The sequence below is a fragment of the Phyllobates terribilis genome, unplaced genomic scaffold (assembly GCF_046119375.1).
Source record: "Phyllobates terribilis strain yellow unplaced genomic scaffold, ASM4611937v1 Scaffold_5__5_contigs__length_657084704, whole genome shotgun sequence".
Taxonomy (NCBI): Eukaryota; Metazoa; Chordata; class Amphibia; order Anura; family Dendrobatidae; genus Phyllobates; species Phyllobates terribilis.
Genome location: NW_027362765.1, coordinates 465,271,398 through 465,299,167, shown reverse-complemented (window position 1 = coordinate 465,299,167; position 27,770 = coordinate 465,271,398). Strand labels below are relative to the sequence as shown.

The window sequence follows — 27,770 nt, the reverse complement described above, 5'->3', positions numbered from 1 at the left end:
AGGTAACCCAGGGCGCCGCCGTCCTAACGGTGCCCTTCACCTTCCAGGTGCCCCAGGCCTGGCCGCAAGGCCTGGGCAACCCGGGCGCCACCACCACCGCGCCCGCGCCCGTAATACCTAGGGTGCCACATCTGGGAGAGGACCCCTTCAGCCAGCTAACGTGGCCGGACGGTCGGCCTTTCATCTGGCCCGAAGGATTCTTGGAGCTGGAGCGGCAGAAGCAACTAGGTCCCCTGTGTGAGCCCCTGATCCCGGCTCCAAAGCCCGTGACTCGGGTCTCGCCTCCCCTAGAAGAGGCTCAATTTGCGTGGGACCCCAAGGGAGAAGATCTGATGGGGTTCACCGGAGAGACTCGGGCAGCTGCAGCAGCGCGCACAGAGTGTTGCCGTCAACAGCTGGCAGAGTTCAAGAGAGAGCGGGAGGAGAGGCAGGCCAAAGAGCAATGGGCCCAGACCCGCAGCGCGGAGCAAAAGAGTCGGACCAGAAGGGACCCCCGTGCAGCAGATCGTCCCCGTACCATCGGGACGGTAATAAAGTTTAATGCGCAGCATGGGTGGGGCTTCATAAAGGACCGGAACACCATGGGTGACGTCTTCGTTACACGACGGGACGTCGAGTCCCACCTGCCAGAGGGTCACAAAGGCCGTGACCTCTACGTCGGTGATGAGGTAACGTTCACCCGGCACAAGTGTGCCAAGGGACCTTACGCCCTCCACGTGCATCGCTTGACGGAGGAGGAGTTGCGGTGCGAGGAGGAGGAGCAAGAGGACCCGGACGGGTCTGAAGAAACCACCAGCCGTAAGATAAGAGCAGGAGGCAGACGCCGTTGAGTGCGGCAGAGCAGGAGACTGTATATAGTTGCCTGTCGGGGCACAGTGAATCGGAACTGAAACTGAAACTGGAACTGTTGTTGCTGCTAAAATAGTCCCCGTTGGGACCAGCGAACTGTTACCTGTAACCCTTTCCATACCAGGCTGAGGACTGTGAGCAGCCATCCCTTTCCCTTTACCTGGCCGGGGACTGAGAACGGCCAAAATTTCCCTGTACATAGTTGCGCTTGCTAAAGCGCCCCCTACCGGTTTTATAGGAAAAACCATTTTTCTAAAAGACTGTCGCACTTTACCTGGTCACGAGTTGCACGGTGACCAGAGGAGGAAGAAAGAAAAAGACGACGAGAAAGTTTTATATATATATGTTTTATGTGTTTTACATGTTTATAAAAAATTTGTATGTTTTGGTGTTTTATGTCTTGCAGCCCGAGGACGTGCTGTGATTTACCAGGGGGGAATGTAGCACCCTGAGGATTCGGCTGCTACAGGGGTATTGCACCTCAACCCAGAGGTGTGATATTCCACTCCCGGGTAAGGAAGGAGTGTGGAACTGAGCTCAGATAGACTGCATGCACTACATACATCCCATTCCAGAGGAGCAGGCCGACGGCACTCCCACTTAGAAATGTGCAGGTGCGACCGAGCCTGTTCCTGGCTGGAGTGGGAGGGGGGAGGAACATCCCATGTAGTGTAGGGGCAGATAGGGGGAGCAGTCTGGGTAGTGATAGGAGCTCATTGGGTGCTGGTCACCTGAGCTCACACATAGAGGGCTATATAAGGTGGGCACCATCAAAGATCAGGGTCAGACGCAGAGGAGCCTGTCAGACGCTGAGCACAAGTCAGTCAGTGCAGAGAACAAGTCTGCTGCAGAGGAAGTCAGCCTGCAGCAAGGGAGCAGAACAGACCTGAGCCTGAAGAGTGAGAGAGTGGAGTACAGAAAGACCCAGAGGGGGACAAAGAAGGGACCCAAGAACCCAAATAAGAACACCGGGTGAGGAGTCAGCAGAAGGGTACCGGAACCCAAGCTGGTGGGGGTAAAGACATTCCCCAGCCAGAGACCGGAGACCGTGGGCAGAGTCTGTCACGGTCACCCACTACATTCACCCTGAAGGCACACCACATGGAGGGTCAGGGAACCTGAGGCCAAAGGTTGCCCAACAGAAGGCCCGAGGGAGCTGGATTTAGGTGAATCACTGGTGGGGACGGCTGAAGGAAGGACAGAGGGAGAGCTCAGGGCCACGCTCCGGACTTGTTTGGGGGTTGGCCGGATCCAGGACCTGGTGGACGCAGCACGGCTCGGGAGGTCACTTGGAGCTAGAGTGACCAGGAACATCTGCAGTAAGTAAAGACCCTTAACTGCACTACCCGAGTCTGTCATCATTACCGGCTGCACCGCACCACCACAACCCCCATCCTCTGCGCCTGTCCCCTCTGAGGCTATACCCCTCCCGTTGGGGGTTATCCCACCAAGCTGCGCATCCACCATCAGCCTCAGCGGACCCTGCTGCAGCGGCGGCCACAGTGACCGCATCACAACGGGTGGCGTAGTCGACATAACGAACTTTAATAACATCAGTAAGGACTGCCACATAACCCTGAGCTTGACGCCCTGGGCACGGGACCGGGTCACAGCCGCTCGGAGACTACAACCCCCCATCTGATCCGGTGCCGGGTATTCCCCTCAAAAAGGAATATGTCCCAGGGGGCGCGTCATATAAAGTCATGAACAAATGGCTTCCGTATAAGTTATTGCCCCTCGTGCTGGAAAATAACTTCTATGATTTAAGTCTTGATTCATCTTTGTCTTTCCATCTGTTTGTTGTCTAGTTTTGTGCCTTTTTTTGTTTGCTCCCTATTTGTTATTTTGTTTGCAGCTTTATTTTAAGTCTATTTTATATGTGATCGCCTGTTTTTTTGTTTTGCTTTGTTTTCCGCTTTCTGGGCAGAGTTTAGCGATTCCAGATGTTTTCATCTGTTTCATAAATTGCGATTTTTTTTTTCTTAAAAAAGTTGCAAAATTTGGCAGACCTTTACTCCCTGCCTGGTGTCTTTTTTTTTTTAGTATGTTAGTATTTTAAAGCAATTTTTGTTCCATTTTGCAAAACATGCGACTTTTGGTGCCAAAAAGTCATAAAAGCTGTTCAAGACGGGAAAATAAAATAATTTTACATTTCTGCTTTTTTTTCATGAATTACTTGCACCATTTTGAAGAATTTTGTGTCAAAAAAAGGAAAGGAACGCTATTATATTGTAAAGTTTGAGCACTTTGTTTTATTATTGGCTCGGTTGCCAGCACTGTAGTCTTGCAGCGCTGGGGTCCTGGGTTCAAATCCCACCAAGTACAACATCTGCAAGGAGTTTGTATGTTCTCTCCGTGTTTTCGTGGGTTTCCTTCAGGTTCTCCGGTTTCCTCCCACATTCCAAAAGACATACTGATAGGAAATGTAGATTGTGAACCCCAATGGGGACAGTGATGATGATGTCTGTAAAGCGCTGCAGAATATGAGTAAAATAAATACATTTTTAATTCTCTCCAGAGCCCTAAAATTTAATTTATGCCTCTGTATCACTTCTAGGTGACTGTAATATGAAAAATCTGAAAAAATAAACAATTAGTCTTAAGGCTCAAGCAGACATCAATTTTTCTTATACAAGTTCTATCCATGTATTTCACAGATAGAACTCGTGTCTAGTATAGACTGTGCACATGTCCGAGTCGTTTTTGCAGACCAAGTGGTCCGCACAAAATTATGGATACGTCCAATTATGATCCAATTCTTGCATCAAAATCACCAATGCAAGTCTATGGTTTCATGAAAAAATCGGACAGCACTCAGATGCCATCCGTGTGCTACCCGTTTTTATTGGAATTTTTGATAGGTGAAGCTTGAGAAGTCTTAATAATTTTTTTTTTTTCAAAAGTGACCAAACTTTGATTAAACTCTATTAAAAAAGACTGATGAATCTTGGCTTGGACATTTTTTTTTTTTTGTTTACGAGAAAAATCACTGCTGTCTGAATGAGCCCTTACGCTGGATCCTCAATATTGTTTGCAGTTGTGACTGCAGTACTTGAAAACTAGAGGGCGCCTGAGAGATTTCTGCTTCTGGTTTTCAACCATCTGAAGGTTTATTTTACTGCCTGAGAAACAGAAAACATTTAACCCTTTTGAGACCAGACCAAATCCCTGCAAGAAATAAAATGTAGAGTATCTTGTGAATAAAAGTATTTTATTTTCCCAGCTGTGCCGTGTCCTCACCTACAACATGTGTGACGACGAGCAACTGATATTTGGTCACGAGTTAATAGCACTGCAGTATTCCTACCATGTGCTATTAACAAGGATACAAGCGAAAGATTAAAAACTTGGATCCGCGTGTAAATGACTTTACCCTGTAATTACCTTTTGTGAGTCATCAAGTTTACTATAAAGGATTGTTGTCTGAAAGGCAGAAACTGCAAGCTGATTCTAACGTGTGAATAGTGGGACAAGGAAAACATCTGAAAAATAGTTTGTGTTGAGACATGAAGGCGAGCGGTTGTATAACAGGATCAAATTGTTTTCCTCCTCCAGGCGGCTCCCTGAATTTCCTGCATTTTCATTTGCAGCGTGTATTGTGATATCTGTAATCACTTGGACACTGGGAAAAGATGGATTAATCTCGCTGCTGCGATTCTGCGCTGCCACTGATCACGCACGAGATTTATTTGAGAATCAGAGCGTACGTTTTGAGGGTCTTGCATCATGTGCCGGGGTGTCCTATCAATGCCACTTTGGTGCCTGTTGCAATGTTGAGCTATTTTTACATTGCATGACATTTCATAGATATTTTGCAACTTAATGGGGGTCACACACCTTTGCAGACTTTTTTTTTTTTCACTTAAATGCATGTAATTGGAGCTAAAAATAATTTTTGCAACTGGGCTCCATTAAGAATTTTGCACGTTTTGCCTTTGTGTTGCACTGTCTATTACTTGGCTGAAAAATGAGTTAACTAAGAATACGTCAGTGAGCTCATTCCGAATGAATGACGGGAGAGTTTGTAACTCTTAGGCTGTGTGTCCACTATGCGTTTCCGCAGCGGCAATTCCGCCGCAGAAAGGCTTCAAAAAAAAGCTTGGTAGAATAGGAAACACTCTGAAACTCACGGACAGATGTGTGAATGCAGCCTTATATCTGTCTTTTCCTGAGCTCTTCTCAGCTGATTTATGACCACAGACCACTTCAAAGTTAATTGTGCAGTGAAACAAAAAAGGCTGTAAAAGCCAAATAGTCTAAATAGAGAAAAAAATTTAATGAACCATAAATGTAAAAATGTTTGTTTTTTTTTAGCCCCGAATACATGCATTTAAGAAGAAAAAATGTCTCCATACGTGGAGAACCCATTTAAAAGGAGTTTGTGACATTGCAAAAGTAGAACAATCAGCCGGTATGTTTTATAGCAAAATGAACTGAGCCGTTTGAATTATATATTATTAGGAAAATATTCCTTAGAACTAATATTTTATACACTTAAGATGATTTTCCATTTTTGGAAAACCTCTCTCCGCTAACTGAAGTATGTTTAAAAAAGAAGAGTGCTTGCCCCACCCTCCCCGGGTCCACCACTGAATTATCATTGTTATTGCCCACCGTCTATAATTGAGTTGCCTGTGCCGTAAACTTGGGCAGAGCCTCTGAGCTCACTTATCGGCTGCAACGCTGTCAAAGTGACGTCAGCGCTGCAGACAATAACAGACAACTGGAGCAGCTGTGGAGACTCAGTGGTGGACCACTGCAGACAATCGACGGCTGCATTCAATCTGAACCAAAGGAAACAGTTTCCTAGATTTCTCTTCTAGTTCAGATGCAATTGACCGCTGCAGTCAATCAATGGTCACTGATTCGCTACAGTGGTCACCTCCCTGCCAGAAGAGGAAGCCAGCAGAGTAGCAGGGAACACCAACAGCAGTGCTGAGGAGCGGTGGGGGCCCAGTAGGTAGGTTTGTGTTTTGTTTTATCTTAGGACCACTATGGGCCAATTTTTATATCATTTAAATTTTTACAGAAATGTGTATAAATCTTCTTAGCTCGTTTTACTCCATTCTTTTCCAATGCGACATTTAAAGAAGTATTCCCATCTCCAAAATCGTATTCCATTATGTAGTAGGTGTAATAATAATAATATTAGCAAATACCTCCAATTAGAAATCCAGTATAGTTCTTCTGATTCGCTATCTCTCTTTTCTCATGTGCAGGCATTGCAGGAACTTAAGTATCCATGGTTATGGCCACTGATATTGTGACAGCTAATTGCTAGTGGTCGTAACCATGGATACCTAAGGTTCTGCAATGCCTGCACATGAGGAAAGAGAAATAGCGAATCAGAAGAACTATACTACATTTCTAATTGGAGGTATTTGTTAATATTATTATTATTACACCTAATACATATTGGGATAGGATCTTGGAGATGGCGATAGCACTTTAATGTCTGCGGGTGATATAATCAGATTACAGGTATGACGATTAGACTTTAACCTGTTGGGCTTTGGATGTAATGTAAAACTTTGATATGTTCTGATGAAAGATCTTTTCGTACACCTATTTAATCTCTGCACATGAAAACGAATGTTAATTCTAACTTATTAATAAGTGTAATGACACCTGACGGCCCATTAGCTCTCACAGTTCTGCGCTTTGATCTGGGATTGTTGGATCTAACAGTCAGTGGCTCTTACTATTTGGCCGGCACTTCGAGCCTCGTACTCAGAGACTGCACTAACCTCCAACATAAAGCCATGAACACACACACGCAGCAGGTGAAATGGCCTTGTGAGAGGAGAAGGGCTCAGATTGCACAGGCCGATAAATCTTTCATGGCGATCGGTAAAATATCTCTTGCAAAACATGTTGCACTTAGTGTAATGTTGACGGTCTCATATTTCTGCTTCTTGCTCAGGAGGTGGATGCCGTTCCCACAGTCGCTGCAATAGACTTGTTCACTATGAAATAATTAGCTAATGTGGCATGCAAATTAGATTTAACCAACTAAACATAACCAGAGTGCCAAGGTTTTTTCGTCAAAGTATCTTTTTGGGCTTTGCTGATAAAGTGATACAACATCCTTCAGTATAAAAATCTGCATTGAATCACCTGTTAGAGGTGAAATGTATTTTTCATTATTATATTTTATTTCATATGCCCATATTAGTATATTATATAGCTTCTTAAAGGGGTCGTCCGCCCATAGGGTACAAGTCTGCAGTCACTCTACGTGAATCCTCACATCTCGCACTGCACGCTATGAGGATTCTCCAATGTCAGGAGTTTCAGGCGCTTAACCACAGATATGAGATTTGCATGTTACATTCTGACTAGACTTGCCATCTAGTCTGTATGTGACCACATGTAGCAAAAACACACTTACTTGCCGTCAGGTGTCCACCACTGCAGGCGCTGACACCGTAGAATGCTCGACGTCACATAGAGTGACTGCAGACTTGTAATCTAAGGCCAGACAACCCCATTAATGTTAATCAATGATGCGATTGACATAATAATGTAGCGTACCCATTAAAGTCAATGAACAGTGTTTAAAATAGCAAAACATTGATAGATTATCCGTGCCATATTAGCTGATCTGCATCTGTTCTGCAAGAGGAATGTCTTAATTTTTTTATTTTACCCCTACCCTATGAGATAGCTGATCAGTAGTTGGGTGCATTCACATGACCGTGGAGTGGCTGTTTTATATGGTCTATGTTATGGCCATGACACAGCCTGGAAAATATGTCCGTTTGAATGCACTTTGAGGGAAGTTCAGATTTTGCTGTGTTGCAATGGCTGTAACATATCCAAATTTGGAAACTTTATAAACATTGTTAACACTTGCACCCCTTGTGGTTGTGATTGGTACTGCAACTTAGTCCCTTTCACTTGAACAGGCAGATTGTACGGCAGCTATGCATCCAATAAAAGCAGGGCACAGTGCTCACTGGAGAATTGATGCTCCTCCATTCTATTGATGGACATGGTCCATTGGGCTCAAACCTACATTGATCACACACTGATGGCCTAATCTAAGGAGAGGCCACCTGTATTTTAGGCTTGGAAAATATTGTGATCATTTAAAGTAGAAGGAAAATCAATATTTTAATTTATAAACTATTTGAAACTGTTTGTGCCGCTTCGGTGGTGGCAGCCATTGTCTATGCTAAGATGTCATTCTGAAACGCTTTGCACTGTCATGAGTGGATCCAACTATACTCTACATAATTGGAAATTAAGGGACAGCTGCATTTTCCTAGGTGTCTTGCTGCAGTTGCAAAATGTTGGGTCTGACTAAGTAAATGTGTAAAAAATCTGATCTCCCGTAGGCTAGTTTTCACGATCAGCAGCAAGCAGCGATAGACTATTGCACAAGACAGCTATAAACTAAAGTCATCTTTCCATCTAGTAATTGTGTTACAGAATTCATCAGTTCTAGAAATTACAGGGTGGAAAATGTGAGTAAAGTGAAACAGTTGTAATTATGTGCCACGTGTTCTGTTCAATTATTTATTATATAGGTAAAGCCTAATTATTATTATTATTATTATTGTTATTATTAAAGGAACATTGCATAAGAGATCTATCAATATGATTCTAAAATATTTTATATGTTCTTATATAGTTTAGTAAATCTGTCAAGTTTTCCATATCTAAACAATATCAGTACCCCTATGTCCAAATAGGGTTGTCCTTGGTAGCTGTGACATTCTGACAGCTTCCTCCCTCTATATACTGGAGCCTGATTAATGGTGAAGGCAGTTCCTTAGGCAGCCCCCTTCCCTGTCTCTGGTCCAGTTACGGCAGGGTTGGGGAACCTCAGAGCCGCGGGACATTTACGGTCCTCAATGTCCTTTTATCCGGCCCCCGGGCAGATTCCCGCGGACTGCAGCACTTGGGCCGGCAGCTGTATTTTGCTGGCCGCCGGCCCATTAGTTTCTTCTTGCTGTCTGAGCACGCATATGTCGTGTTCCCTACTAAGCGCTGAGGCTCGTGCAATAAAAGATTAGGTCCTGACACCAGTGCCAGCGTCAGGAAGTTCTTTGTGGGTGGAGATAGCGCACAATTTGTACGGCCCCCGAAGGATAATATAAATATACAAATGGCCCTCGGCAGAAAATAGATTCCCCACCCCTGGGTTACAGGATCTCTTTAAGGGAGCATGAACTGAGTATTGAAACCGCAACATAGTGTCTGAGAATGTAGGAAGCAAAATAAGGTAATGGAGCATAATACAAAAATTCTTAACCTTGTAATGACTGGAGATTAAATATGCAAATTGATTCTTCAGAGAGGTAAAGGACTAGCGCTCTATCGCCACCTACTGGAAGCAGCGATCCCAAAAGGCAATATCAACTCTTAAATGTTAACAAGTCTTGCAGCATGACTTAGGATAAAAGCCAAACCAGAATCTCAGTTTGCAGACACGGTGTTTCGGGGTGTTTCCCCTCATCAGTGCAAAGTATGAGATCTGATGTGGCTAGGTGAGAGGCTCCGGACTGGGGTCTAAGGGGTAACGTTTCTCCTTGTGCAGAGTAACGAGCCAAGCCTGGCATGTCAGAGTGAGGAGACTTATAAGCCATGCATGCTCCTCTGGGAAATTAAATATGCAATCGTCTTCCTCTCATATTTAAGTTTCTGGTAAAGTGAAGGAAAGATCACTGAATGCACAATGTAATGGTCATATATCACTATGTAAAGCACTAGCTGGATGGTATTTGTAGGTGTATTGCAGTGGTTGAAGCATTTTGTAAGGACACCTTTATATAATCTTCTCTGTGGGCACTGGTACTTGATGTAAACCGTGATATAAACATATAAACCGAAGAAACTGACCCCAGACAAAGCCATTGGCGAATGCATGTTTGGTATGCGTTAGTAGGTGTACGTTTCTAATACCATTTTGGTCTTTTACTCCCTATTTAGGTCTTTTTAGTCTCCATTCTCTAGGCCTCTCTTTGGCCTCTATACTCTCCTTTGAGGCAGATATGTTCATTTTCATACTTCTTTTTTTGGCTGGCCTGGCACGTGCACTTTATTTTTAGCCTGAACATAATTTATTGCTGTACCTCCCTGCAACACTATCTTGCACTTTTCCACTTGTGTATTTATTTATGTACAGTATCTATTCACTTTTTTGTTTATATATTTATCAAATGGATTTATTTATTCTGCTTATTTAGCAACACATTTCCAATTCACCCACCTATTGACCCTGTATTTCTTTGTATTTCTCTCCTTTTTTTTAACATAAGCATCCTCTATATATTTTTCATCCTAAATAAAGTCATATTTTTTGTTTTTGTGTCCTGCACATTGTTGATTGCTTTTTGGACTTTGTGTCATGAATATTTTTAACTAGAGGAGTGATGAGTGATATTCAGTTGTTCTTATTGACACTACTTGATAGTAGAAGATTAACGTTGCTATTTTTTTACTTTATTTTTCTGGATATGTTATCCACATTTATTTTGCTAATTTCTTTGGGAGGCTTTTACATACAGTGGATCTTTTGTTCGCCATAAACTATGTTCGTGTTTGATTTCCCATTTGAAAACAGCCTTGTGAAATCTGCTTTTCAGACTAATCAAGTGCTTTCTTCAATTGCATTATCATGCAACGATGCACCAATCAGGAGTCAGTGGACCACATTCCTGCTCATCCACTTTGTTTATAAAAGCCGCATTATGCTTAGCATTCATCCGCAGGTCTGTAATCTCACTTTGAATCATATGCAGCATATTAATATTGTAGACTCAAGCAATTTTTCTTATTTATTAGATATAGAGTAAGACATAACTTCAAAAGTAAAGATTCTACCATACTCGATGTTGGTTACATTTTTTATTCTTTTAACTTCTACCACTATATTCTGATATCATCTACTGTAAGATACTTTTATAGTCCTCAACATTGAAATTGCAACACCAAAAAGTTGTGGAAACATGGAACTGATCGCTTGTCACATGCACATCTGGGACGTCATTGGTCGGCTACTGCAAAAGTAGCTGCCTGCAGCGGATCTTGATGATGTGTGTGCCCAAGTCCATTCAGTGCGGCAGAAAATTCCTCTGACAGCCATTAATAACCTCATTGATAGCAGCCAAGGCGTGTAAAGTGTGGGGATTTCTGCATATGGCGCTCATGTTCAACATTTGAAGACATTGAGATGTTATGAAAATGTAGTTTCCATTTTTCCATCAATTGCTTTAACAGGTCTATCCATCCCGTGATTTCTAGAATAATGCGGTATATACAGTACAGACCAAAAGTTTGGACACACCTTCTCATTTAAAGATTTTTCTGTATTTTCATAACTCTGAAAATTGTACATTCACACTGAAGGCATCAAAACTATGAATTAACACATGTGGAATTATATACTTAACAAAAATGTGTGAAACAACTGAAAATATGTCTTATATTCTAGGTTCTTCAAAGTAGCCACCTTTTGCTTTGATGACTGCTTTGCACACTCTTGGCATTCTCTTGATGAGCTTCAAGAGGTAGTCACCGGAAATGGTCTTCCAACAATCTTGAAGGAGTTCCCAGAGATGCTTAGCATTTGTTGGCCCTTTTGCCTTCACTCTGCGGTCCAGCTCACCCCAAACCATCTCGATTGGGTGCAGGTCTGGTGACTGTGGAGGCCAGGTCATCTGGTGTAGCACCCCATCACTCTCCTTCTTGGTCAAATAGCCCTTACACAGCCTGGAGGTGTGTTTGGGGTCGTTGTCCTGTTGAAAAATAAATGATGGTCCAACTAAACGCAAACCGGATGGAATAGCATGCCGTTGCAAGATGCTGTGGTAGCCATGCTGGTTCAGTATGCCTTCAATTTTGAATAAATCCCCAACAGTGTCACCAGCAAAGCACCCCCACACCATCACACCTCCTCCTCCATGCTTCACGGTGGGAACCAGGCATGTAGAGTCCATCCGTTCACCTTTTCTGTGTCGCACAAAGACACGGTGGTTGGAACCAAAGATCTCAAATTTGGACTCATCAGACCAAAGCACAGATTTCTACTGGTCTAATGTCCATTCCTTGTGTTCTTTAGCCCAAACAAGTCTCTTCTGCTTGTTGCCTGTCCTTAGCAGTGGTTTCCTAGCAGCTATTTTACCATGAAGGCCTGCTGCACAAAGTCTCCTCTTAACAGTTGTTGAAGAGATGTGTCTGCAGCTAGAACTCTGTGTGGCATTGACCTGGTCTCTAATCTGAGCTGCTGTTAACCTGCGATTTCTGAGGCTGGTGACTCGGATAAACTTATCCTCAGAAGCAGAGGTGACTCTTGGTCTTCCTTTCCTGGGGCGGTCCTCATGTGAGCCAGTTTCTTTGTAGCGCTTGATGGTTTTTGCAATTGCACTTGGGGACACTTTCAAAGTTTTCCCAATTTTTCGCACTGACTGACCTTCATTTCTTAAAGTAATGATGGCCACTCGTTTTTCTTTACTTAGCTGCTTTTTTCTTGCCATAATACAAATTCTAACAGTCTATTCAGTAGGACTATCAGCTGTGTATCCACCTGACTTCTGCACAACACAAGTGATGGTCCCAACCCCATTTATAAGGCAAGAAATCCCTCTTATTAAACCTGACAGGGCACACCTGTGAAGTGAAAACCATTTCCGGTGACTACCTCTTGAAGCTCATCAAGAGAATGCCAAGAGTGTGCAAAGCAGTCATCAAAGCAAAAGGTGGCTACTTTGAAGAACCTAGAATATAAGACATATTTTCAGTTGTTTCACACTTTTTTGTTAAGTATATAATTCCACATGTGTTAATTCATAGTTTTGATGCCTTCAGTGTGAATGTACAATTTTCATAGTCATGAAAATACAGAAAAATCTTTAAATGAGAAGGTGTGTCCAAACTTTTGGTCTGTACTGTATATATATATATATATATACATACAGATGTGTTATGTTCATTGTTGCTTTACAGTTTACTGTAGTGTCACATGTAATACCAAATGTATCCAGCTACTACAAATGTCTCAGTGAAGATTCTCACTAGTTATTGATGACATGTGATATCTGAAATATAGTAAGTGTAAACTGAGTTAATGTGAAAAGGAGCCTCTTATCTTCACTTCTCATTGATTGAAGGGAACACTTTCCTCCTGTCATAGTTTCCTATGTTGTATATTTACACAGTGGTGACATTTAACACCTTATATACAGAATACTTGGTTCTTTTGTGCGTTTACATGACCTTCTGCAGACTTATAGATATAGATTATTACTGAAACCACAGCTAACTGAACGTACAGGACTGCAAAAGCCACAAACTGCTAAACCTCACAATAATACAACAAGCCGATGCCATAAACTGCTATTCTCAAGGAAATATATGAATTACTTTATACTGTTATATACATTAGACATAAATGAGACTATTATAATATATATTTATATTTTATAATGATAGTATAAGATAATATGTATTATAATAGTCTCATTTATGTCTAATGTATATTACAGTATGAAGTAATTCATATATTGAAAAACTGTAACAGTGTTATTATATGTGTATACCGTATATATATATATATATATATACAGTACAGACCAAAAGTTTGGACACACCTTCTCATTTAAAGATTTTTCTGCATTTTCATGACTATGAAAATTGTACATTCACACTGAAGGCATCAAAACTATGAATTAACACATGTGGAATTATATACTTAACAAAAAAGTGTGAAACAACTGAAAATATGTCTTATATTCTAGGTTCTTCAAAGTAGTCATCTTTTGCTTTGATGACTGCTTTGCACACTCTTGGCATTCTCTTGATGAGCTTCAAGAGGTAATCACCGGAAATGGTCTTCCAACAATCTTGAAGGATTTCCCAGAGATGCTTAGCACTTGTTGACCCTTTTGCCTTCACTCTGCGGTCCAGCTCACCCCAAACCATCTCGATTGGGTTCAGGTCTGGTTACTGTGGAGGTCAGGTCATCTGGCGTAGCACCCCATCACTCTCCTTCTTGGTCAAATAGCCCTTACACAGCCTGGAGGTGTGTTTGGGGTCATTGTCCTGTTGAAAAATAAATGATGGTCCAACTAAATGCAAACCGGATGGAATAGCATGCCGCTGCAAGATGCTGTGGTAGCCATGCTGGTTCAGTATGCCTTCAATTTTGAATAAATCCCCAACAGTGTCACCAGCAAAGCACCCCCACACCATCACACCTCCTCCTCCATGCTTCACGGTGGGAACCAGGAATGTAGAGTCCATCCGTTCACCTTTTCTGCGTCGCACAAAGACACGGTGGTTGGAACCAAAGATCTCAAATTTGGACTCATCAGACCAAAGCACAGATTTCCACTGGTCTAATGTCCATTCCTTGTGTTCTTTAGCCCAAACAAGTCTCTTCTGCTTGTTGCCTGTCCTTAGCAGTGGTTTTCTAGCAGCTATTTTACCATGAAGGCCTGCTGCACAAAGTCTCCTCTTAACAGTTGTTGAAGAGATGTGTCTGCTGCTAGAATTCTGTGTGGCATTGACCTGGTTTCTAATCTGAGCTGCTGTTAACCTGCGATTTCTGAGGCTGGTGACTCGGATAAACTTATCCTCAGAAGCAGAGGTGACTCTTGGTCTTCCTTTCCTGGGGCGGTCCTCATGTGAGCCAGTTTCTTTGTAGCGCTTGATGGTTTTTGCAACTACACTTGGGGACACTTTCAAAGTTTTTCCAATTTATCGGACTGACTAACCTTCATTTCTTAAAGTAATGATGGCCACTCGTTTTTCTTTACTTAGCTGCTTTTTTCTTGCCATAATACAAATTCTAACAGTCTATTCAGTAGGACTATCAGCTGTGTATCCACCAGACTTCTGCACAACACAACTGATGGTCCCAACCCCATTTATAAGGCAAGAAATCCCTCTTATTAAACCTGAGAGGGCACACCTGTGAAGTGAAAACCATTTCCGGTGACTACCTCTTGAAGCTCATCAAGAGAATGCCAAGAGTGTGCAAAGCAGTCATCAAAGCAAAAGGTGGCTACTTTGAAGAACCTACAATATAAGACATATTTTCAGTTGTTTCACACTTTTTTGTTAAGTATATAATTCCACATGTGTTAATTCATAGTTTTGATGCCTTCAGTGTGAATGTACAATTTTCATAGTCATGAAAATACAGAAAAATCTTTAAATGAGAAGGTGTGTCCAAACTTTTGGTCTGTACTGTATATATATATATATATATATATATCAAAACAATGCAGCAGCACTCCATATGGCCAAGATACATCTTAACAATGAAAATAATGAAAATATTAGATCTAAACTGTTTTGCTCAGCAACAAGTACTTACAAAAAATGAAGGTTTTTAGCGCATAAATTGGCCAATTCATGTGTGCCCATCAACCATGTCAAGGTAACCTCCCCCTGATGGGTAACTACTCTGCCTAACATGCCACTTTTGGGCTACAAACCTACAACTAAATGGACAAACATGTCTTCTACTGGGCTAAAAACACCTACATTTAAAGGGCAAGCAGAGCTATTTATACAACACCTGCTGGTTAATGGTTAATAGATATATATATATACACACATATATAATAACACTGGTACAGTTTGTCATCAATTGATGCAAAAAGGCAATATCCCATAAAATGACAACCCATATGGTAGCAAACCCAGAATTGGAAAAAAGACTATACCAATATTTTCAGAAACAATAAAGATAATTGGCAAACTTTGGCCATTGGAACTTTTTTTTTAACTCATAATATGTGTATTTTTTTCATTTCTGGAGGAAAATTCTCTGTAAAATGATGTCTATTCTGTAAATGTATTGCAGTTTCAGATTATCACTACGACTTGTAGAGTCGGGGGGATGGAAAGTTTTTAGTAGTCTGCAAATCTTGTGTTGAGGAACCTGGCTTGTAGTGGGGATATTCTGATACCGTAAAAAAAAGTGATGGTTAACCAGTTCAAGACCAGGCACATTTTCAGGTTACTTCATAATAGCGATATAAAGAGCTGTAACATTTATTTGGAAATTCAAATAATTTAGCTTTTTTTTTCATGATAATTGGTAACTCATTTTATGTTATTTTCCTACACTCTTCTTTATTTTTTGGCGATGTTAGTGGGAAAATAAAGGAAATACCTGTCTATTTTTCATTTTTGATATCATGACCACTGTGAAGACACGGGGTCTTCTGTGAGAATAATACAACTCAGACAACACTGGGTGAAGGTTAAACAGTGTGGCAATACTTTACTGAACCAACAAACAGACAATAACATATAGAACAGTGCCAGCAAATACCCAAGATGGAGAGAAATTAGAGTCTCACCCATCCACTGGCCCACCGGGATTAGAGTCGTGAGATATGTGGCCAGGTGACCTGATTGTCCCAACCTGGAATCTTCAAATCGTTTCTGAGAGTTCAGCAATGGTCAACTGAGCAGTTCTGTATCTTTCCAGCCAGGTCTGTGGTCCCTTAGGCTGTCATCCTGTAGTCTCTTTGAACAGAGTCAGAGACACCCTTTTTATAGTTCATTTTTGTCCTTTCAAACCATCATTCACAGGTCAAGGGTCAGGGATCATGATAATAATTTACAATACTCGAATATCCACATCTCATCCCCCAATGTTGGCTGTCAAACTCCTTACAATGGTATTTAACATATCTTGGCAAACATTCATTGTTCAGAGTCCCTGTATTGCAAAACTGGCAGATGATCCGTTGTAAGAGCCGATATAAGATGTGAATAGCAGCCATTCATCAATTACCAAATATCACCTCAAGTGATAAGCATTCAGGTTTATACGAACAATAGTCTGTGTTGAGCAACCAAAGAAGAACACAGACTCAAAAGTCAACATAAAAATAAAGGTATATTGCTCCTGGCCTACAGAAAGTATGTCTGGCATAATTAAGAAAAAAAGCTGTGTCGTCACAACCACAAAGGCCTGCTAAAATGCATTTTAAAATTTGTGACCCTTTCCTTAACAATTATTTTTATATATAAGACACTTTTTTTTGTTACAGGAGCGGGGCTAGTAACAGCAATTTTGATTGGGCATTATGGTGGCTCAGTGGTTAGCACTGTTGCTTTGCAGTGCTGGGGTCCTGGGTTCAAATCCCACCAAGGACAACATCTGCAAGGAGTTTGTATGTTCTCCCCGTGTTTGTGTGAGTTTTCTCTCAGCACTTTTGGTTTCCTCTCAAACTACAATAGGGAATTTTGATTGTGGGGAGAATGATGAGAATGTCTATAAAGCACTGTGGAATATGTTGGCGCTATTTAAGTAAAATGGTATCAGCTTTTTTTTCCTGCTGGAGAAGGAAGCACTATCAGTGTTTCCTTTTCTTTATACCGAACGCTTGTCCAGCGCTATGTATACAGCGATAGAGAAGGCAGAAATGGACATAATCCATCTTTGCCATTTCTATGGGGAGTCCGGCTGTGTCTGACAGCCATCTTCCCGCTTCCTCAGATGCACACTATTATGCAGCTGTTATACTGTGCAGTGACATATTAGAACATTACTACAGAGTAAAGCGTGGACCGCCTGGACGTTTATAGTCTATGGCCGGTCATGAAGTAGTTAAAGAAGTTGTCCACAGAAACAGTGCCACATCTGGACATAGGTTGTATCTGGTATTGCAACTCAACTTTGTCAAAGTGAACGAGGTTGAGCTTCAACACCAAACACAATCACTAAACAGGTACGGTACTGTTTTGGGGAGATAGCAGCCATGCTTTTTTTATCCCGGACAACACCTTCACTGTTTATATACAGAGTGAGCCACCAGCATCCATAGTTTTTAGCATGGTGAAATATTGAAGTGAGATTAAGAGTTCTACACATGAAGACTAATTTCAGCCTAACCTGCCGATACCGAAGGGTTCAGCCGACTGTCTAATGTGTATGGGAGCTCAGGACAGGTGATTTACAGGGAAAATACGTATCCAACATGTTCAATTAGAAATGTAGAATAGTTCTTCTGATTCGCTATGTCGCTTATCTCATGACCCTGGAGGTCCCTTCCAGCTCTACCTTTCTATGTTTCTATTGACATGGTTTAGTGAATCCTGTATTGAGCAGGGGGTTGGACCAGATGACCCTGGAGGTCCCTTTCAACTCTACCTTTCTATGTTTCATGTGCAAGGCATTGCAGTAGTTTAGGTATCCTGCACATGATATAAGCGACTTAGCTAATCAGAAGAACTATACTACATTATAATTTGCTAATATTAATATTATTATAACACCTACTATATATTGGGATAGGATCTTGGAGATGGGAATATCCCTTTAAGTCTAAATTTACAGCCTGTTTGCCGCATGTACTGGGAAAGTTTCTGCTTCATACGTCAAATGTATAAATAGGCCCCCAGTCACGTATTGAGGCTGTTATATGTCTGCATACCATTTTCAGCTATATAGTATAGCACAGTCAGCTGATCTATTTCAGTATTATTATTTTTTATCATGAAAGCCAATGGGTGACGTACATCTACTAATAGCTATACAGTGGTATAAGTTGAAGCTATATGTTGGGAAATTGTCCTGATATATACCATAAAGTATGTTCTAGAGCAAGAATAGACCCTAACATAATATATCAATTACAAAATACACACAAATAAAAGCAGTGATTATTGTGATACATTTGGTCTTTGTACTATTTGTGTAATGTATTAGTTCTATAGTTCTGCAGTTACTTTCTGGAGATGTCGCTTCACTGTCCTATGCTATGAATTAATGCACAATGAAATACCTAATTTATTGCCCTTTGGGGGACAGGAGTATTATTCGGAGGCTGGTGATGTTGTGAAACGCTTGCATCCTAGCGATCAAGTCTTCTTTTCTTGTTCTCCAAGTGCCCTGTTTGTGCCAAGTACAAGTCTTGTACAGGATTCGGCTGCAAACAGTTAATGCTTTGGTTTTATTCCCATCATGGGTTTGTTTTTAGCTCGGGCTTTTTGTGATGTCAGCTGAGATGAAAACTATATCAAGTGCAGAGGCCGCCAAGAGGGCGCAAAAAAAAAAGAAAAAGAACAATTAAGGCAAAATGTCATAACCTACATTGAAAAGGTGGTGAAGTGCAGCCCCAACTGGCAGCCGGCTAAAGTCATTCCACTCCTAGCCACTAATGTAATCTGTGTTTATAGCAGTAATGTACTGTAGCTGAGGGGGAGGGGGAGTTGTAAGCGCACAGCAGATACTCAAAGTGTTCATTTTGTGTTAAGCTCACATCCCCACCAAGTCGAGTCTTCCAGGGATTTAATGGCCAGTGAAATGCAGTGTAGCATTCTTGAGAACTGATATAAGTGAGACAGATGCTAGTCGACTGGAATGGGTAATGCCACCTTTATCTATTTTTTATTTCTTGTCTTTTGTAAGCTGAATTTGCATGTTTTATGTCTTGTTAGTTTCAGGACTGTATACAGAGGGCAAACTTTAAGCAGACTGCTTGTGTTCTGTATCATGTCGCTGTGTGTTTGGAGGCGAGATGCTCGGACAATGGCAATCGCCTCGTGAAAATCTGCTTGACATGTTTAGTTCTTCCACAGGATGGGGAAGAAGAATAGAAAAAAAGTCTTTACAAAAGCAAGATTTTTCAGCGAGTGCCAAATTGCCCAGTATTTGCAGACTGATTATAATGTAAATGTAACATGTCAAAGAGCGTTGCCAGTTCTCTGTGTGACAAATATAAAGTGATAAACAATTAGGAAAGATGATAGATCTGCTGAGGATTCAGTGGTGACAGCTCCTCTGACTTTTATTTTCTTGTTGGTGGTAGTAGTTCTATAATATGTACAGTATCAAGAGACTAGAGCAATCCTTTACATCACTATGTCTTGTAATGATTGATGTTTTTTTTTTTTTGCTGTTCCATGATTACTTGTATTAATGTATACCATGTAATGTGATTTGATAGTGTGAGCTGGTACGGAGGAATCAGGAGAGAGATTGGGACTGGAAGGAGGGAGGTGCACATGGGGCTGTTAGCAACGTTCCTAAATAAAGTGAAGGAACAATTTGTGATACGTCAGCGTTTGCTGCTGCTTATAAAAATGATGGATAGACTGCAGGTTGGGCGATCACCGTAGTATGACTTGTGTCTCTTGTCAGTTATTATGTCAATTATTGATGGGCATGTCAATAAGTCCAGCGCTCTGCAATATTCTCTGTGCATATTGCTTGCCTGGATCGTCACGGGACACAGCGTCTTCCTACATTCAAGAAATGTAACAATTAACAAAACAGAATTATTTCTCAGATCAGGGAAATAATAATTGTGCAGAAATTGCTGTCAGCATTAGTTAATTAATTAGTAACACAATGTAATCCCTCAGTATTATGGAAGTCATTCTGCAGTGCAAATAAGTGGATGGATGGGTAGATGGATGGATGGGTAGATGGTTTGATGGATTGGTGGGTGGATGGATGGGTAGATGCTTGAATGGGTAGATGGATGGGTAGATGGTTGGATGGATGGGTAGATGGATGGTTGGATGGATGGGTGGATGGGTAGGTGGATGGATGGGTAGATGGTTGGATGAGTGAATGGATGGATGGGTAGATGGATGGATGGTTGGGTGGATGGGTTTATGGATGGATGGGTAAATGGATGGGTGGATGGATGGGTTTATGGATGGGTGGATGGATGGGTGGGTGGGTGGATGGATAGATGACTGGATGGATAGATGACTGGAGGGATGGATGGGTAGATGGATGGATAGACAGATAGTGTTTATTGGTAAATGAGCACACCCTTCCCGTGCTATTGTATGTTATGCTTAGCTTGCCCCTGTGGTTTTCATTTACAATGGAAGCAATTTGCATCTAATTAAAGTGTTTGCATTGTAAAGAATAATATCACAATGAGTTGTCAATCTTCTGTGCCCTGTAAAGACATGGCAGCTGTTGTGTTACTGTCAGGTAATTGGTGATCATTATGGTCACCAGAAGAGTCTGGGCACATTAGGCTGCTGTTGTACAGATGCAGGTCACTGCCATGCTTATAAATGTGGAAATGTCACTAATGGACCAATCGCTTCTTACAGTTTTATGTTGCCACTTGGCTAATTTATTCTCTTGTAATTGCTGCTTTGTTATCATTGTGCTGTTAATAGATAATGTGTAAGTGAATAGGTTAGATCGCTAAATAATGAAGGTTGTATATGACATCTTGCAGGTATTATTACTTATATTGGAGTGTCTGTATGAAGGGGTAAATATAAATGTATGGTGAATTGCATAATGGAATGGTCCTATAAACGCAGTGGAGGCTTAAAGATGTGTAAATACTGTATGAGATGGGAAGCCATAGAAGTAATGGTCTGTATAATCTATACCAATAACTGGAGAACATGTCACATTTTAGGAGGCACTTAAAGAAGCACTCCTCCTCCTCCTCCTCCCTTCAAAGTTTTTATCCTCTTAATATATTGCAGTTATCATATTATATAGCACTGTATACTTACAATTGGCCATTTTGTCTTTCTACCCAGTTCATTCTTCTCTTTTCCATTAGGTCTATGACATCACGTGAATAAAAGCTGACTAGCTGAATCCATCTAAGCTAAATGTAGAAACAGGAGGTCAATTTTTCCTACATGAGTCATTGTTAGAACTACAATTCTACATCACTGGAAAGTCCCTGACAGCCCATCTCCACCTCCTCTTCAACTCCTGACCCAGCTGCTGCAATCCTTCCCCCAGCCAGGGACTTTGCATTGATGTAGAATTGTAGTTCTAATGATGATTCATGCAGGGAAAATAATAATAATATAATAAGAGACTTTTTAAGATGATAAAAACTTTAATGGGAGTGCTTCTTTAAGTGCCTCCTAAAATGTGATTTGTGAGTGAAATTAGATATTTAGTTATGGTTGTCCCAAAGGAGTCATTGACTGACCCATAACTATATCAACATATACCTCAATCCTGCAGTTTGTGTATCCAACACACATATTACTAGTAGCAGAAAAGTGGCAACTAAAGTGTGCCAGTCCTTTTTCACAAATAGAAAAGCAACTCCTCCCCCAACAAGTTGCTTTGTAGCTTGACGTTTATTACTTTTAAATAGTCCGTTCCCCTCCATCAGCATTTTGCCAGCATTATAGGTGCTAAAACTTCCTTTCTCCTACCTCCCAAAATTCATTGTGACTGTCCTTATCCAGTAACAGGCCTGCCTCTCCTTTATGGCTGTATGCAGTTTCACAGTTGGGAAAACAGAAACAGAGAGACAAAAACCTGCCCCCACTACTTGTAATATGTATTTGTGTCTCTCCTGCTATAGATGGATTACACTTAAAGGAGTTGTCTAGCATTAGGGTACACGATGTGATTGCCGACTTGTGAATCCTCAAAATGCGCACAGGGCACGCTGTGAGGATTCTCTGGTGCCAGCTTCAGAAGCAGACAGTCATGTTACCGCAAGTATACGATTTGCACACTTCCGGACACATTCCGACTAGACGTGTCTGGCCTCACTCAATACACTTTCATTGACCTAGGCTGCCACGTCTAGTTGGCACGTGACTGCAAGTATGCAAATCACCGATCTTGGCACTGGAGAATCCTCACAATGTGCAGTGAGCGCAATATGAGGATTCACAAATCTGCCGTCACGTAGAGCGGCTGCAGACTTGTACCCTAAGGCCAGAGAACCTCTTTAACAACAGCCATTGATCAACAAATTAGACAGAAGGGAGACACCTAGTGGCTGCCACCTTGGGGTGAATTTTCAAGAGTATGCAACATCATTTCAATTTGTCTACTTATCACATTGTCTGTCAATTAAACACTTTAATTGACCAGTAGGGATGAGCAGGCCCGTGGAAGTTCGAGTTCTGGTATACGACACAAACTTTCCAAAGTTCGTGTACCAGAACTGTATCCGAACTTAAAACAGAACCTGAAACCCATTAAAAACAATCAGAACTTTTGAACTGAAAAATCTCTCTCTCTGCAATGGACTTCCCCCGGAACTCCGAACATTGCAACGGATTTCAAGTCAGTGTTCTGCTTTTAGCATCGGACACTAACTGTCCGGTACGAACCCTAAATTTTTAAGTTCGGGTCCGCTCATCTCTAGTGAATATGTAAAGAATAGAGTCTCTTCTTAGCAGTGTTATTGTCTACATTGTAACAACTCATGGTTTCTATTTTTTGATTTTTCCATTGGAGACCCCTACTCAAATCGTGTCTTAATGGATTAAAGTCAAATGGCTAACCTAATGAAGGGCTTACTGTTAATGGGCACCATTATAAATTTCTGTAGGTACAGTACCCCTGATACATTTCATGCTGAGTTTTCTGACAATACAATGCAGGATGCTTATACCTATGTACTGTATGTAAATGATATAGTCATAGGGAGCATTAAGATGGTGTTTTCCCGGCAAGTTCTATGTATATACAATATGTCGCCTAGAATGTGAGTGATTGCAGCTCTATGAGGTAGGAAATGTAATTGCCTTGGCACTATGCTTTGACGTCTGTTATCTGTTTTCGTGATTACTCAGTGACAGTCTCTGTTATTATTCAACTTCTGCAAATAAATGACCAAATTTGGGAAACACATTAATGAGTTATGTCAGCCAGCAGTTAACATGGGTAGGTTATTCATTGGTCAGCCCTGTTGTGCTTTTTTATTATTTTGTTATTCTTTGAAATTATACAACTATACACTCATCAGTTTTCCAGGGCTTTGATCAATGAGTCCAATCTGTGCCATTGGTCATTTTTAGGTTTTCTGCATTCCGTTCCAATACAGATTACAAAAAGAAAAGTTGGTAACAAAAAGCAAACTTTAATAATAAGCCGATAAATCAACATCTCCTTAGAGAAAGTACAGTATTTCTAGTAAGCGATTAGTCATACGTGAAAATGTCACTGCAGTGAGTCAGCCTCTGTTATAAAGTCATATTTGTAATTCTGCTTCTGATAAATTCTTGTTAGTTTGTCAGTTGCATTTATTTGCAAAGTACTAGAAAGAACATTACTCATTAAATGTTAATAATTGCCATTCAGGTGACACATTCCTTGTTTGGATCTTTTTTTTTACCTTTGACATCCCTTTCATGAAATAATATGCTACTAACACATTGAACAAAGTCCTGCGGAGAGACATTTCATGATCTTCATTGACATTTGCCAATTAGAAGATGGTAATGACGACGTCAAAGTAGTTTTAATATATAGCATGCAGACCTTAAGTATAACAGTAGCATGACATTTAATAGGTCTGTAATTAGGAAAAAAATGCATTAAATGCATCTTGGGGGACAAAGACTTGTTTCATCTATCCTTATTCTCTAGTATATATTATTATCTGGACACCAGTTTATAGAACTGCCTGGAGAAATTTTGTGGAAATATCGATTTTTTTGTTTTTACCATCTCACTATAGGTCTTCTTTTGCAATTTCTATTAGTCATCTTGGTCACAGCCCTCCTATGGGTCATTGGTAGACATCGTCAATGTATCGGTGGTCTAGATTAATATATTAATTTAAGTTGCAAAATGATCTTATTAATTTTAGATTTTAGCAACAGGTTTGAGACTTCTCAATGAGGCAACTACTCAAGGGCCGAAATCCAGGAACCAGAGCACCAGACATCCGCCTTTGGTAACTTTATTGGTACGGAAAAATCAAAACATTATGATTTTTCTGTACCAATAAAGTTACCAAAGTAGGACGTCTCGAGCCCTGGTTCCTGGATTTCTCTGTATTGCTACAGCCTTGTGGAGGATTGCACCAAGTGTGCTCAGACAACAGAATGGTGCTCGGGACTCTTCTATTCCATTGAAATGTGTCTGCGGAATTGGCAGCAAATGGTGCCGATTTAGCTGTGAATGTGGATTTCAAAAACTCAAAGGGGTTGTGAGGGACTTCAAGATTGATGGCCTATCCTTAGTATAGGTCATCAATGTCTAATCTGTGGGGGTGCGATACCTGGCTCACCCGTCGATCAGCTGGTCCCAGTGTCGGCGGCGACCAGAACTGTTCAGCTGCGGAGTTGTGCTGTGCAGCTCCGCAACTGAGCAGTTCCTTTCCTGCCGACACCGGAAACAGCTGATCGACGGGGGTGTTGCATCCCCACCGATCAGACATTGATGACCGATCCTAAGGATAGGCCATCAATATTAAAGTCCCGGAAAACCCCTTTAATAGCAAAAAAAAAAATGTATGTACTCACCTTGCAAATATTCTGTCACTGTCATGCCAAGGTTTTCCTGGTCTCTTGAGGAGTGTTTGTTCTTTGAGATCTAGCGATGGCATGTTGATACATGTGACCACTGCAACTTGTGATTGCCTGCAGTGGTCATGTGATGACATGACCACTTGGACATGAAACTAGGAGCAGACTATGTTTTGTTTTTTTTTTCCCATCATTATCTGGTTTGGGAACACGGACATAAAAGATGGATAAAAGATAGTAAGGAGACAATTCAGTGCCTGTGGATTCAAAATGAGTTTATTGAATTCAATGCAAATGTACAAGTTGAGTTATGTTTGTCTGGGGACTAGTCACAATTGTTTCATGCGTGACATGTCGAAGGTTTTTCCAAGTCCTTGTTCTGATTTGGCCACAGGGGTTCTGTAATTAAGAATGTTTCCCCAGGAATTCTTCTTTATATATTTTTGTTTGTTCATTTTTATTGCACAATAACGGATGTAAGCTAAATGGTAGCCAGTCCAAAATAGTACAGAACCAGACAATGAAGGGGAATTACTCTGCTGATTGGCAGATTATGGCCAAAAAAAACCTGATGTCGGACTGTTCCTTGGTTTTCTCAAAATAGTAAAGTGCTTTTCATCTTAAAAGTCTCTCTTCATTTTAAGGCTTGTTTTAAATGGAGCAACCCCTCAGCTTGACAGTTCACCTGTGTGTTTTGCCATGTTCTTCATCAGACTATCACATGGCACACTCTGATGATGTCTCAGCTAAGTATACATTGTGCCTTAAAACCTTAACCCAATAAGGACCAAGCGCCAGAAATTCCTGTTCTTTAACCCAGTGCTATTGTAAATTTATAATGTGAGGCTAGAGCTCCTGCAATCTAATAGGAGCAGATACAGCCAGGGCCTTGGGAAGAAGACAGAACAGGTTTATTACCACTTCCGTCTTCTCCTTTGCCAGCTACATATTGCTCAACGAGTGCTATGCTATGCAAATCACATGACCATGGGGTCTCAGCCTGTCCTAGCACACCCAGATCAGTTCTGCCAGTGACTTATGTCCTATGGATACCCCAGTTACAGTAGAAAAAATGAGCAATAAACAAAAAAAATATGTTCCTAAGATTTTGGGGGGACAAATTATATATATATAAGTATGTATATATAATAAAAAATGGGGAGCACTTCATATCAGATTCTATGTAGAAAAATAGAAGTGTTTGTTGAACAGATGGCAGCATTTCTTGATTGTGAGGGCTGACAATTTTTTTTTATTTTGTATGGATCATAGGTTGTTGGGTTACAACTCGGGGGCTGGCACCATTACCTGCTTTTAGCTTGTGCCATTTAATTTTTTATTTTAAATATATATGTTAGCCCTGCATAAAGCAATGCCTCATACAGGCATGTCAATTAAAAAATGAAAGAAAAAATGAGGAGAGGAACAATAAGAAAAAAAAATTGGCTGGTCCAGGGAAGCTTTCATCTGAAAATGAGCTATTGTTTAGATCAGATTTTTGTGTTAAAGGGGTATTCCCATCTCCAATATCCTATACCAATATCTAGTATGTATAATAATAATAATATTAGCAAATACCTCCAATTAGAAATGTAGTATAGTTCTTCTGATTCACTATGTCCAGGTCATTGCAGTAGCTTAGGTATCCATGGTTACGACCACTAACAACTAACTAACTGTCACTATATAAGTGGTCATAACTATGGATTCCCAATGTTCTGCAATGCCCTGTATATGGGGTAAGCGACATAGCGAATCAGAAGAACTATACTAAATTTCTAATAGGAGATGAGGATACCCCTTTAAATTTTTTTTTTTTTAAATGTTCAATGTGCTAAAAAAAAATACATTTAGACTCGTACTTCATGTCCTTTCAGGAACAATTTTCATTAACTCTCCTTTTCGTCAGAGGGAGGATTACAATGACAGTTAACACCTCTATACACAGCTGAAAACACAGGATTCACCAATGGCAATAGGCGATGTCACAGCTCCGTCCTGATCCCCCTCTCTTCACAATAACCATTACACCTACTCATTAGATGCTTCAATAAAAAGATAGGGTCGGTGTTTGACAATTGTGGCTATGTACATGTGTTGTTTCCTGAAACAAAAGTAGGTTTGAGTCTAAAAAAGCCCCAGTGACCAGTGTGAAAATTGCAAGATCTTCTATTTTTAAGTTTTAATATAGATTGTGAAATGTAAAAAAAAAAAAAAACATTGCAAAATATATTTCAAAAATCCACTCAAAACAAAAACTTTAAGCTTTTTTTGATTAATCATTTTTTGATAATAGCTTTCCCTCTTTCCCTTTAAGGCCTATTCAGGCCTGGACTCTAAGGGGTTAAAATGTAGCCGTGAGACGCCAGACATTTTTATGAGTAAAATCTAAGCTTGGTTTTCTATTCGTTTATGGATTTGTCCAGTCTGAGGTTTTTGGAAAGTTATGTAACTTGTTTGTGACTGTTCGATTTTGCTGTATGACCTCTGAAAATCGCATGGGCAGTCCTTGTGTTTCGTGACTTCCTGGAGTTCTCCAGAGCTGAAATCTGAATAATTTGCGACACTTAATAAATCTGAACATGAATATAAGAAAAGTTGCCTGAAAAGCCTCATCTTCATGATGGCCAACAGACGACTATTTCTTCGGAAAATTAAATCTGATATGTTGGATTTTTTTTTCAGTTGTTATCGTCAAAAAGTACAGACGTATAAAATTTTATGCA

At 40.8% G+C, this 27,770-nt stretch overlaps 1 protein-coding gene across 2 annotated transcripts in view; it reads left to right on the top strand.

Moving 5' to 3' along the window:
* The window catches only part of ARID5B (AT-rich interaction domain 5B), a 383,355-nt gene that overhangs the window by 245,817 nt on the left and 109,768 nt on the right, over positions 1 to 27,770 (top strand). The window contains exon 1 of one of the 2 annotated variants that reach the window (XM_073685412.1): positions 19,002 to 19,187. The exons of the other annotated variant lie outside the window; for it this stretch is intronic. Coding sequence (XP_073541513.1) covers positions 19,184 to 19,187 — 4 coding nt within the window. The 5' untranslated portion in view covers positions 19,002 to 19,183. Of the gene's footprint in view, positions 1 to 19,001; positions 19,188 to 27,770 lie in introns of those variants that run through there. 2 annotated transcript variants of the gene reach the window in all.